Source organism: Peromyscus californicus, unplaced genomic scaffold (genome assembly GCF_007827085.1).
Source record: "Peromyscus californicus insignis strain IS unplaced genomic scaffold, ASM782708v3 Scaffold_2__1_contigs__length_46816999, whole genome shotgun sequence".
NCBI classification, from domain to species: domain Eukaryota; kingdom Metazoa; phylum Chordata; class Mammalia; order Rodentia; family Cricetidae; genus Peromyscus; species Peromyscus californicus.
In genome coordinates this window covers 5,707,906-5,723,135 of record NW_026294540.1, presented here as the reverse complement: position 1 = coordinate 5,723,135, position 15,230 = coordinate 5,707,906, and the positions used below count along the sequence as shown (strand labels likewise).

The following is a 15,230-nucleotide window of genomic DNA, read 5'->3' as shown; positions in this document are numbered from 1 at the left end:
TCTGCCCTGGCTGAGCTCTTTCCCCAGACAGCGTTCCTGACTCAGCAGCCCAACTGCAGACACAGTTCAGCTTTACTGCTTTCCCAGAAAGGCTGTTTCTCTGATAGGATGCTATTTTCAGAGAGATTCCTTTTTGCAGCTGTGGATGCTGGGTAGCCCCACCTATCAACATGGAACTTGCAGGAAAGTGGGCTACTGTGCGGTTCCTGTTGCCTTTAGCTTTGCTTGTTCATTAGTGGTTTTCCCCTGGGTCTTGCACCTTCCTGCCTCAGCCCTATGCTCCAGGAAGTTGTTCACAACTGCAGGAACTCTAGTATCCCAGTATGCACTCCAACTCGGAGACGCTGGCCAGTTACCTCTCTGTTGTTGATCAGAAACAAAACCCTTGATGCCTCAGCTCAGCTGCTACTGAAAAGTCTTGGCTGTTACTTTTCCCACATAAACAGTTTTCTGCCCTATTGGGCTCTTTATGGCTCTTCACCTGCACTCTCCCAAACATTTCTTCAGGGGACTCTGACCCTCTGCTGCCTTTTACTAGCTTGAAGAGACAGAGCTTAGAAGAGAGGATTTTGGGGACCCAAGCACTGCCACCCTCATTGCAGGGAGGATTTTTTAAGCTTACAGAGGTTTTGCTATTCTAAGAGGTTTGTTGATTTCCTTAGAGCGAATCACAGGTGATTCCCATACTAATATCCTCAGGCGATTCTAACTTTTGTCTTTCTGAGAGAGTTCTGAAAGGTTTTATTTTAAGTTTTTTTGTTTGTTTGTTTTTTTGTTTTTCGAGACAGGGTTTCTCTGTGTAGCTTTGCGCCTTTCCTGGAACTCACTTGGTAGTCCAGGCTGGCCTCGAACTCACAGAGATCCGCCTGGCTCTGCCTCCTGAGTGCTGGGATTAAAGGCGTGCGCCACCACCGCCCGGCTTATTTTAAGTTTTTTTAAAGAGAGCTTTTAATTTGAGAAAGATTAAGGGTTTTTAGAGATATTTTCCCCAAATTTTCCAAGAAAAGCTTTTTAGTTTAAGAGAAAGATTTTTTTCCCAAGAGAGAAAGACCGATTTTTCCAAAACTTCTGAACTTTAACCTTTTTGGCTTCTTACATCTGCATTTTTGCCTCAGGGACAATCACTTTCTCCTGCTGCTTGGACTTAGTATTTCAGCTGTCCCCAGGCAAAAAGCTTCCATAGGAAATTTTTTTCTCCCTGATAAGCTCATTTTAGAGCTTTTTTACTATCTGTAAATCTCAAAGAAAGATTTTTTTCCTGGTTTGTGTTCATAGCCCCCAAGTTAGAAAATTGAAGAGTTTTTCTGTCTAGTTGCCTAACCTATCTTAATTTTTCTACAGTCTTTTACACTATTAAGTTTTTCCTAAAGTATATTGCTACACTAACTTATACGTATTTTTCACAGATAGAAATAGAAGATACAAATCTTGATAGAGGAGATTTTTGTGCTGCAGCACTGGACATCCTTCCAGTTCATTTTTTCTTTTATCTGGAGGATAAAACCTCCTGCCCTTATTAATATATATAGTTCATTACAACACTGGACATGTCGCTCCCCTCCACAACCCTCCCACCCCCCGCAGAAGGTAACTTAACACTTTCACCAATAACTCTGTGTAAAACTATTATTTTTCTTTGTCTTTAGTCCCTGTTTCCTTTTCTTTTGTGCCTGTTCATGTCACCATTCTGCAGGGTGTTTATTCACCAACCCCACAGTTCCCCAGCGTTTTCTTGATTTAGAGCAACAGGAAATATTAGAAGGATTTAGAGTGCGGAGATAAACAGATAAAAAATACAGGATAGACTCCAGAGGACCTGGAACCTATTCCAATGGGCCCCGATGTCTCTGCCCTAAGGTATTTATAGAAACACCAAGAGGCGGAGCAAAAAACCTCCCCCACACACAGCCAAGTGCAGAGCATCTCAGACACCTGCACTCAAGCCCGTGGTCCCATCATCCTGTCTATGCAGACCTGCTGAGTAAAGCCACTAGGAATCTGAAATTGGGCTCCCACAGAATTACAATTTTTTTTTCTGGCATTTTACATGTGAGTGTTTCTTTGAATAGCAATGGCTGGTCTGGAATTCCCTCTATAGACAGTCCTGGCTTTGAACTCATATTTACCCACCTCAGGCTCCAGAGTGGTGGGATTATAACATGTATGTTTCACTGTACCACTCCTCAGTGGATGAACAGTTTGTTGTGTCAAATGCTGACATTACAATGATGATCTGACCATTATCCTTGTCTATGAGCTGTGCATGGCCACACAACAGATTCCTTCCAATTCTTCCAGTGTAAAACAATGAGCACGTGTTGGCTGCTTCTCTGGTTCAAGGTCTCAGCTAGAACTGTGATGAATCCCACTGCTGGCTAAGGCTAGGGTTTCACCTAGGCTTGAGTAGGGGTGGGGCAGCTTTCAAACTAAGAGATGGTTGGATTTTGGGTTATTGATCTAAGATGTCAGTGTGTCCCTGGGTGCTGATTGGAGAGTGTTCTCAGCTCCTCCACACAGGGACCCCAGGGCAGCTCACAGTGTGGTGGCTGTCTGTCCTGACAGTGAGAAATGAGCAGGCAAGCAAGGCAAAGGGCAATGTCTGTAGAACTTAGTTCTGGGGGGTGGTGTCAGCCCAGCCAGGTACAGTGGAGTACATTTATAATCCTACCACTGGGGAAGCTGAGGCCAGAGGGTTGCCACAGAAGTCTGAGGTTATACTGTGTTACTGGGCTATACTGGGTATACTGGGTTAAGGTATCTCACACAAGTAGATAGCTTCCTCTTAGACCTGGTGACCTGAGTTTGGTCTCCAAGACCTATAGAGTGGAGGGAGAAAACCAACTCCCTGAAGCTGTGCTCTGACCTACTCATGCATTTATGAGTGGTCCCAAGTGCTTACTTTCACCTGTGTTGGGGCAAGCACACACACACACACACACACACACACCTCTATTCACTGCTCTCCCCATGCAGCAGCTGGTAGGAGTCCAGGAGGAAGCTAGCAGGCAGGCATCAGACCCCTGGTAAAGTCAAGTCGGATTGATGGAGTGTGTTGTGCTTTCTTGCAGCAGGAACTACTGCACAGGGCATCAGCTCTCGGGCTGTTTGGCAGTTCAGCAATGCGCTCCAGTGCACCCTTCCTTTGATTAATCCCTTTCCAGAGTACAACTACTATGGCTGCTACTGTGGATTCTTGAGATTCTTCAACCCAGTGGAAGACTTAGACAGGTGAGTCATCCACTTGGTGGGACACTGGAGTGTCTGCTGTGGGGTGGGGACAGGACACAAGCAGAGCATCTCATGAGGACTGAATAGGAGACATGCATATTCTGCAAACATCGTATATGTTGTGTTGTTTATTATTATTTATTTTTCTTTCTTTGTTTATTTTTCCATAAAGAGGTTCTCTATGTAGCCCTAGTTGTCCTTGAACTCTCTCTAGAGACCATGCCCACCTTGAACTCAGAGATCTTCCAGCCTCTGCCTCCTGCGTGCTGAGGTTAAAGGTGTGCATCATCACCCACAGCATGTGTTTTCACCTCTTGTCATGCAAAGAAATCAGTTCAAGAGGACCCTGTATCTAGTGGTCCCCCAAAGCAGAATGTGTGAGGTGTTAATAGTGGGTAATGCTGCCCTCAGTCACTAGTCTAGGGCACAGCCAACCATCACAGCTCCCATCAGAGTGTCAGCCTTGGCTTTAAAAGTCACCAAAAGTTCAGAATGTGTAATTTCACTGTACTCCTGCAGCTTTTTTCAAAAATCACTGTTTTTGATACAGGATCCCACTTATATATCCTGGCTGATCTCAAACTCAGAGATCTATCTGCCTCTGCCCTCAAGTACTAGAATTAATTGTAGACACCATCACACTCCACAGAAGTTGCTTTCAATAAATATATGCTTAATAGAAATCATAGATTTCAAGCCACAGGACAATTTGTTCTGGAACATCATGTTAAATCATCCTCACATGTTTCAGAAAGACTGGAGGGGAGAATGGTCCATTCTCCTTTCTTAGTTGTTCCTTCCTCTCTCCAGGTGCTGCCAGATTCATGACAACTGCCTCGCTCAGGTCAATAACCTGGAAAACTGTGCAGTCCTCATAAGAAACCCCTACACCAGCTCCTACTCATACTCATGTTCTGGGAGTGAGATCACCTGCAGTGGTAGGTTTACCCTATGGGAACCTCTGAATTCTGCTTACTCCTGGGCAACTTTGCAAGGGGCAGAAGTAACAAGGACAGTCATTTACTTGGTCCCATTGGACACCACAACAGCCTTATCAGGTAGATACTAAAACATGGATGAGGTTTGATGCAGTAATCTGATTAATCTTTTCTAATAAAAAACAGGAGTCACATATTGGGGTAAGAACCAGAACATCAGTGAGCAGGGAACAGCTGCCAGCTGCTTCCTACCTCTTCCGTTCCTCCTTCCAAAATGATGAGATCTTCTCTCAGCCATCCTTTGCCACTTCCTGTCTCCATTCTGTCTAGAGTCCTCCAAACTTCTATGATTAGCTAGTGGCTAGCTCTGCCCTCTGACTCCAAGCAGGTTTGATTTGTTAGAACACAGTCAAAATATCACATATTTCCTTGTTTTTGTTTTTTGTTTTTTGTTTTGGTTTTTCGAGACAGGGTTTCTCTGTGTAGCTTTGTGCCTCTCCTGGAACTCACTTGGTAGCCCAGGCTGGCCTTGAAAGTCACAGAGATCCGCCTGGCTCTGCCTCCCGAGTGCTGGGGTTAAAGGTGTGCACGACCACCGCCCGGCTCATTTCCTTGTTTTTGTCTAAGCAAAAAGGACAGGTATTTTTTTAAACTAACATAGTAAAACCATATACAATAAGTACAATAACTATATACAAATATATACAGGCAAGAATTACATTAACAATGTCTAGTTCATTTGCATTTGCCAAATTGAGAGAAACTACACCATTATCTATCCTATCTTGGTAAGTTCAAAGTGTTGTACCTAATTTATTTTCTACCCTAACTTGCATTACCAACCCCAAACTATCTTTTTATGTCTCTCAACCTTATGCACTTTACATGTCTTTTGTGAGGTGAATTTGTTAACAAGGAAAACTATAACTATAACTGTCCAGTCTTCCACTCCTTCAGAGACCTGAGAAGGAAATATTACCTGAGTAAGCAGGAAGTGCAGAGTAAACAACTAAGAAATGACAGAAAGAGTCCCCCAAGGTGCCTCTGTAACCATGGGACATCCATATTTAGCCTATAGGTCTAGAATATCTGACAGACTTTTCTGTGAAACAGATTTTTGAAGGGTTGTTCTACCTTGTCCTTGCAAAGTTTGACAGTCACTTTCTTTTGTGTCCTGCTGTGTATACTGTCAGCAGTCGAGGCAAAGGCAGTTTCAGGCCTAGTGGCTAAGCTTTGTCGTGAAGAAAGTGAACTCCATATGGAGTTTCCTTGATGTCCATCATCTTCTCAGAAGTAGACTGGTACTGCTAGGAGCAGACATGTCTCATTGTCACTAAAAAAAAAATATGTTATTGAAACATCTTAAATGCCATATTCAGTATCCCTGTAGTGTTTGAAGACCAGCTGTCTATCTAAAATATATCTCTGTTTGACCTCAAAACATACTTAACATGACTACAAGTTTGATTGTAATAGGGGGCTAATTACTAACCTGTATTTCTTTATTATCCTAAATAGTTTGTAATAATGGCTTTCAAGGACTAGATATTTACATTACATTGTTAAATCAACTGTATAGGTATAATACCTTGAATAAGAATAGGAAGGTATGTACAATATATTATAACAAAAATAACCTTAAATTTGCATCAATATAAAAAAATCTATACCAATGTAAAATATTTAAGGCTAGTAGTTTCTTTTTTGGTTTAAAAGTAGACTCAATAATGTACATTTTTATCCTATCATTTCTATATCCTCCCTTTTTCTTTTCAGAACATGATCCCTGAATCTAATCTCCTTTGTTCAGTTTTTTTCCTGACCATCACCATTAACAACTTGTAACCAAACCCCCTAAATAATGACAGATATCCATAACCCACTGAATGACCAAAAACCACCCATCCCACCTTTGGGAATGTGGGTGTCATGTTCTTAAATTGCTTCCTATTTTGGGGAGGTAATGGCATTTTTAGGCGACCCTGTCTGGAAAGACAAAAATGAAACCCTGCCCCAACCCTAACTTTGGGGAGTTTCCCTTTTGGCAAGCTATGTCAGATCAAATGAAAAGTATTTGTTAGTTTATAAGTTAGATTGAATGGTCATTCTGTTTGATGAACTATCACGTCTTCTAATCAAGAAGTCTCTCTTGTTCAAATATAATCTTTATCAATTTTGATGGTATCCATAGTTTTTGTTCTCCTGAGAAACCAAAGCAAAACCTCTTCCCCAATATAACACATATCCTGGTTTCATTTTGGGGTTAATACATCTTTAAAGTATACAGGATGATTTAATTCAGCAGTTTTTCTATTATCTAATGTCTGTCCACAGCTGTCTATTCATTCTCATTAACATTTAGAAAATTTAAAGTTAATAAAGCATTGTGCAATCTATTTATGCAGGTCTTTATTACTACTTTCTTTTTGTTAAGCATATCTTTTAGAGTTCAATTAGATCCTTCTATAACTGCTTGCCATCTAGGATTGTGTGGTATACCTGTAACACGCTTTATTTTGTAATATGCAAAAAACTGTTTCATTTTTCTAGAGACATATGCTGGAGCATTGTCAGTCTTAATTTGTACAGGTATTCCCATGATGGTCATCATAACTTCTAACAAATGTGTGATTACAGAATCAGCCTTTTCAAACTCATAGGATTTTCCTTTTGAAATCCTGAATATGTATCTATGGTATGGTGTACATCTTTTAATTTCCCAAACTCTCCAAAATGAAATACATCTATTTGCCAAATTTCATTTACCCTTTTGGTTAGTTTACAGATAGTAGAGTTTGGTAATAAAAAAAAGTAGGACATTTCACTATAATGTCCATGACTTGTTGCCAAGTGATGGAAAAAAAACTGTTTCAAGCCCTTGCTCTTGACATTGTGTTTCTTATGAAATTCTGAGGTTTCTAGCACATTTCCTGCCAGTAGTTGATCCGTTTCATCATTATCTTGTGCTAGGGGGCCTGGTGGACCAGTGTGGGATATAATATATATTATATATAAGGGATGATTTTTATTTCTGGTTATCTTGTAACTGAATAAATAACAAAGTCAATTATGAATCATCTGGAATAAATTTAGCAATTTTAATACGTAAAACAACTCTTTCTGAATATTGAGAGTCAATAACGATATTAAGATGTTCTGGAAATCTATTAATACCTGATTTGTTTGGACCAATAAGGAACATAAGGGCTACAGAAATTGGTGTTCCCTGTACAATGTGAGGAAAGATCCAGTTAGCTATCTTTATAAACTGAATTATCTTACTTTTGGAATATTTATTGCTAGTCTCTCCCAAAAAATTACTGCAAGCTCTTTGCCAATGTTCATTTTCTGTCCATAAAGAGGAAATTTCCACAATATTAAAAGGTACTACAATTTCTGGTGGGTCTATTTCTGCTAATTGACAAAGCCTCAATTTTCCTTTTAGATTCAACTCAGAAACATTTTCTACATAGGTCTTTAATGTTTTACTCTGTTTGTGTGGTAAAAATACCCATTATAAGATATTATCTTCTCCCTGTATTTACCTTCCTATTGGAGAATGCAGAGAAGACTGAATAACCAGAGTACAATCAAGCTCTGGATCCAAACAATCCACATGTGCATCCTGTAATTTGTTTTCTGCCAAAGACAATTCTCTCAGCCTCAGCTGATCATTTTCTTGGATGCCGGAAATGATCCCCGGTGGTGGATGGGTCCTGCAGAGGGTTTAAGAAGTGAGCCAGGCCATGGTGGTTGGGAGAATCTTGCAGCCTGACTGACTAGCAGCCAGAGTGTTTCTTTATTTATACAGAATTTAGTTAGCAGGAATACATTCTTGATGTTCCAAAACACAGAAAATATCGTTTTTGTTTTTGGACATGTGTTTCACTTCCTTTTGCTCATCTTTTAGTCATCATTAATAAACTATGACAGAACAGAGTTATCATTTCCAATCATTTTCCCTCAAGTTTTGACATCATTAATAAACAGTTATCATTCTTACTTATAAAACCCATAATCCAATTTTTGAGAATCTAGAGGCACATGACAGCCTGTGCTCAGGCTGGTTGTTTTGATTGCTTCAAGGACACTAGACCAATACAAAATCTTCAACCACCCTGGGCATTTTGCCATGTCTCAGGCAGTGTATTACTAACTCTTAGTGGTCAGAGTGCTCAGGGAAAATCCTCAGGCTAAAGATGCTGCTGTTTTTATTCAAATCCTGACATAATACAATGCTTATATTTTATATTTTTATAGAATTTGGCATTCTGTTGTTCCTTGACATTATAGTGACTCTAACTTTTAAGAGAGGGAGGTCCTGACTTCTTATACTTTTATCATCTTTCCACTCCATACTTTGCTCATCAGTATGTCTCTATGTGGGGCAGAGTTGTATGCCACATAATTGTCTGAGTGTACAGTGGGAAGAGGCTTGTAATCTGAGCTGTGGCCAACTTCTCTAGCCCACCAGATCTTGCTGATCTTTTTGAATTTACTTTGTTTTGAATATATTGTTCCAGTGTAAGTACAGGGACAGATGTTTCAAGAATGTCTCATAGCCACATGAAGAGACCTCTGGCTTCTTTATGTGTCACAACCTCCAAGGCAGAAGGAAGTCCTTCAAGTAGATAAGGATATCTCCCTCAAAGTGGTGGTGGTGGGAATAGTATGTTCAGGACTTTCCTGGGTAAGCTTAGAAGCAGCATTCCTAGGAGAAGACATAAATGATTCATAAGGAATTTCCATCAATCCAATATCCCCAAATTGTACAAATATTAAAAGTGCCCCAAGTATGTAACAGGTGGAGGTGAAAACCAAAGGTGGCATGGCAGCCACCATGTGGCTCAGCTCTGCTGGATCTTTGTCAAGCAGCTGTGCTGGCTTTATGAATTCTGCCATTCTTTCAGATATGACTGTGCCACTTGGACTATTTAGGTCCTTGTCACCTTGTCAGGTTTGAAATAAATTACTTAATTCTTGAGTTGTTAATCCAATTATTGCTGTAGCCAGGTAATGTCACCATGCTAAGACTAAGAGTCTGCAATTGATCTCTACTGATTAGTACCTTTTGGGGTTGAATCTTTTTTGTAAACCTGTTTTATATCCTAGGTAGTTAATAGTGTCTCCTCTTTGTATTTTTGGGAGCAATTTGTAATCCCCAAAAAGGTAAAATTTTTCTTTACTTCTTCAAACATTTTCTCTAAGGTAACTATTTTGAATCAGCTAGTAAGATATCATCCATATAATGGTAAATTCTAGATGGAGGAAACTGATTATGAAATATTTCCAATGACAGTCGTCAAAAACATTGGCACAGGTTAGGTCGGTTTAGCATCCATTTTGGGAGAACTTTCCACTGATATCTTTTAATGGGCTGGGAATTATTATAAGTAGGCAATGTGAAGGCAAATTTTTCTCTATCCTTCTCTTATAAAGGTATAGTGAAGAAACAGTCTTTTAAATCAATCACTATAATAGACCATACTTGAGGTAACAGAGAAGGCAAAGGAATTCCAGGCTATAGAGAGCTCATCAGCTGAATTACTTCATTTTTGGCTCTCAAAATTATTAGCATTCTCCATTTTCCAGATTTCTTCTTAATGACAAATATAGGAGAATTCCAAGGATTAGTTGATTCTTCAATATGTTGACTATGTAACTACCCCTGTACCTGTTGTTCTAAGGCCTGTAATATTTCTGATATCAAAGGCCATTGGTCCACCCAGATAGGTTTGTCTTTTAACTATTTTAAAGGTAGGGCTGTTGGTAACCTTAAAGATCAGCAGCTTTTGTGCCCTGTTTATGAAAAACCTGAATGGTCAGTGACTGTTCTTCATAATACTTTTTAATATTTGTCCCAGAAACATTTGTTAGTTTATGATTTGTTCCTGAGATTGGAGGAATATTAATCTGGGCATTCCATTGCTGTAACAAATTATATCCCCATAAATCTTTTGCTATGTTAGCCAATTATGGCTCTAATTTTCCTCTCTGTCCTTCTGGCACTATACATTTGACATATCTTGACTTTATTTTACCTGAGATAAAGTTCCAATCCCCAAAAGTTGAACATTTACCTCCTGAAGAGACTAATTTGGATGCCAAGATTTTGGTGTCATTATTGTTATATCTGCCCTGGTGTCTACAAGACCCTCAATTACAATGTCATTTACTCATATTTTTTAACTTTGGTCTTTGATCATGTATAGAAGTTTGCCAAAATATTTGCTTTATGGTTTTACCTGGATATTTTGTTCTATCTTCTAAAGTTGTTATTTAATCCAGAGCAGTATGGGTTTTTTTTTTTTACAATAGTCATTATGTATTTAATTTGCTCTAGGAAGCATTTCCACAAGTCGATAGGGACTGCCTAAACCAAATTCGACATGAGGGCCCACAAGCATCCCCCCTCCAAGATGTTTTCCAATGGCAAAAGTTACTTTGTCTGTGCCTTGTTGATTTGCATTCATTGTTCCAGGTTCTGCCTTTGCTTTATCTTCTCCAGAAAGCAGAGACTTTCTGTTTGTATTAGTCCTAGAAAAATCATTATTTCTAGGAATGCCCTATCTACAATCCCTTTTTAGGTGACCTTGTTTAGCACAATTAAAACATCTGACATTTTGATTATTCTTCAAGCCTCTAGAAATCATCTCTCCTATCCAAGCATCAACATGGTTATAAGATTCAATATTGATTGTATCTCTGAGCTATTCCTCTGTGGGTGCTGGTCTAAATTTAAAGGCCTAATTACTCTTTTCTATTGTGAATTAGCATTTTCACATGCAAAGATTCAATTATTATTTATCTAGCTTATGGATTTGGTATCATTCTATTTGCAGATGAAGTCAATCCTCATGAACTTTTCTTTTGGGCCCTGTACAACTTTAGTAGTAAATGACACAGTTTTCTTTCCAAGTTCTTCAACTCTGTCCCAAGCATCCAAAGCTGCTTCATGGCATAGAGCCAAGATATGGTCATCATATATAGACTGTCTTTATACATCAGCATAATCACCCTCTCCAAGCAGCTGGTCTTGGAAATTTCTATACCCCTATCCCTACTTCATTGTTCAATGGCCTCAACCTCATCTTCCCACCAGGTCCTTCACTGTAATTGAGGACCAGGTTCCAATACTTTTAGAACCAAGTCTTTCCATTTTTGTGGGATAATACTGTTACTAGTTGACCATGAATTTTATATCTGCCTCACAAAAGGAGAATGCTACCATATGAGACTATCTCTTCCTTAAATCTCCTCAAATCTAACATTTCCACAGGAATCCAGTCAGCTCTTACACAGCCTTGGGGATTCCTGTCATTTGACAGTTCTTCCTGTTTGGTGACTGGATAAATTAAGGTTGAGTTTTTTGATAACCTTAGGCTGTTTCTTTCTAATTTCATAATGTGATGGTAACATTGGTTCTCCCTTAAATTCCTCTGTCTTTGTCTGAATATCTCTATGATCTGTTTTAATGAGTTTTTCTAAGTCTTCTAAAGTATCACTCAAAATTACATGTTTTTCTTTAGTAAGTAGTTGTAAGGCTTGCATATTATCAGTCAATTTCTGATATTTGGCATTGATATCAACTAACATTTTTAGGGATAAAGCAAGAATTACTAAGCTGATAATGCTTACAATTAACATTATGTAAATCACAGCTAAGTTAATTATCCCCTCATTTAATTGTTCCATTTTATTTATTTATTTGTTTGTTTGTTTGTTTGTTTTTTATTTTTCTTTATTAAGAAATTTTCGACTCACTCCACATACCTCCCACAGATCCCCCCTTCTCCCTCCTCCCACCCCCCAGCCCTCTCTCCCAAGTCACCCCGCATCCCCACAATCCTCAAATCAAGGTCTCCCATTGGGAATCAGCAGAGCCCGGCACACTGAGCCTAGGCAGGTCCAAGCCCCTTCCCACTGCACCAAGGCCGTGCAAGGCATCACACCACAGGCACCAGATTCCCAAAGGCCTGCCCATGCACCAGGGACAGATCCCGATCCCCCTGCCTGGGTACCCCCCAAACACTTTGAGCCAAACACATGTCTTCCGTATCCAGAGGGCCAAGTTCAGTCCCATGGGGGCTCCAAAGCAACCAGTCCATAGTTCATGGGCTTCTATTTTTAAAACATCCATTGTGGAATCATACACAGACCTAATTCCCTCCATCATAATAGTGTTTCCTAATTTATATCCTGGGAAAAAACTCTCTCTCTCTTTCTTTAACTAATTCCCCCCTTTAAAAAGTCTCAGTTGTCTCACCAAATCTGCTGATGTTGACACTGAAGTGTGAGGCTAAGATTGCTGTGCAGCACATCTGGACAGAGAACACAGGTGGTGCACAACTGGCTGAGAACAGCTGCCCCAGTCAGATGTCAGGAGCCAGAGGACAGGGTCCAGGGGAAGTCCACAACCCACAGGAAAAAGTAGCCAAAGAGCCAGCAGTCTGAAAGGCAGATACAAGGGAACGTACAAAAGCAGCATGTGTGGCTGGCAGGAAGTGAAAACACAGAGCTGCCTGAAGGCAGAGCTGGCCAGGGGTGAGGGATGAACTCCAGTGGTTTTGGGAACCAAAGTGCCTGTCAGGTTTTGGGCTTGTGTAGATTGCTGTAGAAAGGCTGCAACAGGAAAATCCCAGACCCACTCAGAGGGCTTGGGGAAGAAAAAGAAAAGTCAGACCGCCACATGGCGACTCCTGCAGGTGCCACTCCCACAGACAGCTCTGGCAGATGCCTGTGGCTGCAAAGCCTTGGGCATGCGGCTGTTTCCTGAATTCATGCCCCCAAATTTGAACACCACTTGATGTGTTAATCTAATTAATCTTTATCAGTCAAAAACCAGGAGTCAAATATTGGGGCAAGAACTTGAAAGATGAGAGAACAGGGAGAAGCTGCCAGTTCCTTTCTTCCTCTCCCATTCCTTCATTTCAAAGGGCTGAACTCCTTTCTCTGCCCCACCTTACCTCTTCCTGACTCCTCTCTGTCTACAATCCTCCAAATCTATGGTCAGTAGTGGCTAGCTCCACCTTCTGACTCAAAGCAAGCTTTATTTGTCAGAACACAATCAGAAAATCACACAACAGAGGTCCTTGATGGGGAAGATGAGGAAGCTGGGGCCAGATGCCCAAGGTCAACAGCTTAGAAGTGATGACATTTGATTCTGGATCAATCATCTACATCATTCAAATGCCTTTTAAAAAACCTTTAAAGATTTTATATATTTGTGGGTGAGGCATGCCTGTGCAACTTCACACCTGTGGATCTCTGAAGGAATCTGTACTCACCTTTGACCATGTGAGTCCTGGGGATAGAACTCGGGTTCAGACTTGGTAGCAAGGGCCTTTATTCCCTGAGCCATCTTGCCTGCCCAAAGCCTCTCCTGTTAGCTGCTGTGTTATATTGATTCCATACTGACTAGACAATGGAGAGCTGCGTCATTGTATAAGTCAGATACTGGAGTAAACACCTGTGCAGGGCAAGATTTATCATTCCCATTTTACAGGTGAGGATTCAGAGGGCTGGGATATACCTCAGTTGCTAGAGTGCTTGCCTAGCATGCACAGAGCCCTGGGTTCCACCTCCAGAATCCATGAACTGAGTGTGGTGGTGCACACCTGTAATCCCAGCACTTGGGAGGTGGAGGCAGGAGGATTGTTTTCTATCATATAATTTTCAAGTGGTAGCTGATATTTGTGGTTTTCCTGGTTTTAGGATTAAATATCCATGTTTATTTATTTTTATGTATAAGAATGAGTTTACATCCTGTGTCCTCTTCAGTCACTCTCCACTATGTCTTTAGAGGCTGGGTCTCTCACTAAACATGACACTCACTTTTAGCTAGCCTGACTGACCAACAAGTTTTGGGAATACATGCTTCCCACTTCCCAATAGAGTTACAGATGCCCCAAGCATCCCTTGATTTTTACATGGTTGCTGGGCATCTTAGGTCAGGTCCTCATGACCTTTTACCGCTTTACCAACTGTGCCGTCTCCCCAGCCCACAACAATTGATATTTTTATTATCAGTGTGTTCCAGCAATTTGGACAACTCAATGTCCTTTCTGTGCTCTGTCTCTCAACCCTGAGTCTGCACCAATGTTAGATGCACCACTGTCTTTTGGTTACAAATCTTAGGGAGCAGGGTCATGGGCTCCACTCAACTTCTTTTTTGTTTCTCTCCAGAGGAAAATAACCCCTGTGAGGCCTTCATCTGCAACTGTGCCCACCAGGCCGCCATCTGCTTCTTCAATACTCCATACAACAAGCAGAACAAACGAGATAACTGTTAGACTTATCACCTCAGTTACTGGGACACCATCCCTGCCTGCCTGGTGGTCTTCACTATACAATGTGCCCTCTAATAAAGCACCCATAGAAAGAACTCGGCTATGGTGATTGTATTCTCTGTCTATGGAACATAACTAGATCCTCAGAGAACATCATTCCATCCAGCTCTGGAAACTGAAGATTAATGGGAAAGACATTGCCATTAGCGGAGCACCTTGGATAGTGGGTGATGAGCCTGGCCACTCCTTTTACCCCAGCACAGTGTGATGCAGATGCAGAGGAAGGGAAATCTTTGAAGTTCAAGGCCAACCTGGTCTAAAAGTCCAGTTCCAGGATAGCCAGGAGTATTACACAAAGAAACCGTAAATGGAAAAAAAAACCCAAACAGTAGAAGAAAAACTCAGCCTTAGATACAAAGAAGGGTGTTAAGGGAGACAGACAGGGGAGGGGACGGAAGAGATAAGGCAGGGAGAGGAAAGGAGGGGTAGGGAGGGAAGGAAAGAGAAGACAGAGAGGTAGGAAGGGAGAGAAGAGAGAGAGAAGCAGTGTCACATGGGAACTAAAGGAATACTTTGGCCCTAAAAATACTGGACTCAAAGCACTTCTGCTGTGAGCTCATCATAAGAAGTGGGATATAAGAAACCAAACTGGACTGAGAGTAAATGACCTGAAGACAGGATTACATCCTGTGACCTTTGAATCTCCACTGTGCCTAAACACACGCCACAGGATAATTGTCCTGATAAAGTACACAACAGCCTAACTTTTTACAAC

General features: G+C 40.8%; 1 protein-coding gene across 1 annotated transcript; it reads left to right on the top strand.

The window, feature by feature from the left end:
* The first annotated feature begins 1,547 nt into the window (after positions 1 to 1,547).
* Positions 1,548 to 14,458, top strand: LOC128120729 (phospholipase A2-like). Its single transcript, XM_052754935.1, has 4 exons — positions 1,548 to 1,587; positions 3,072 to 3,228; positions 4,039 to 4,166; positions 14,352 to 14,458. Exons 1-4 carry the CDS (start codon positions 1,548 to 1,550, stop codon positions 14,456 to 14,458), a joined length of 432 nt encoding a protein of 143 aa, XP_052610895.1.
* Positions 14,459 to 15,230: the final 772 nt, after the last annotated feature.

What these genes read in the sequence shown, in the direction of transcription:
- LOC128120729 (XM_052754935.1), top strand. Translation starts at nt 1,548, where the DNA reads ATGTCGCTCCCCTCCACAACCCTCCCACCCCCCGCAGAAG. An exon ending in CCAGTGGAAGACTTAGACAG is followed by an intron (nt 3,229 to 4,038) that starts GTGAGTCATCCA and finishes TCCTCTCTCCAG; the next exon opens with GTGCTGCCAGATTCATGACA. An exon ending in GAGTGAGATCACCTGCAGTG is followed by an intron (nt 4,167 to 14,351) that starts GTAGGTTTACCC and finishes GTTTCTCTCCAG; the next exon opens with AGGAAAATAACCCCTGTGAG.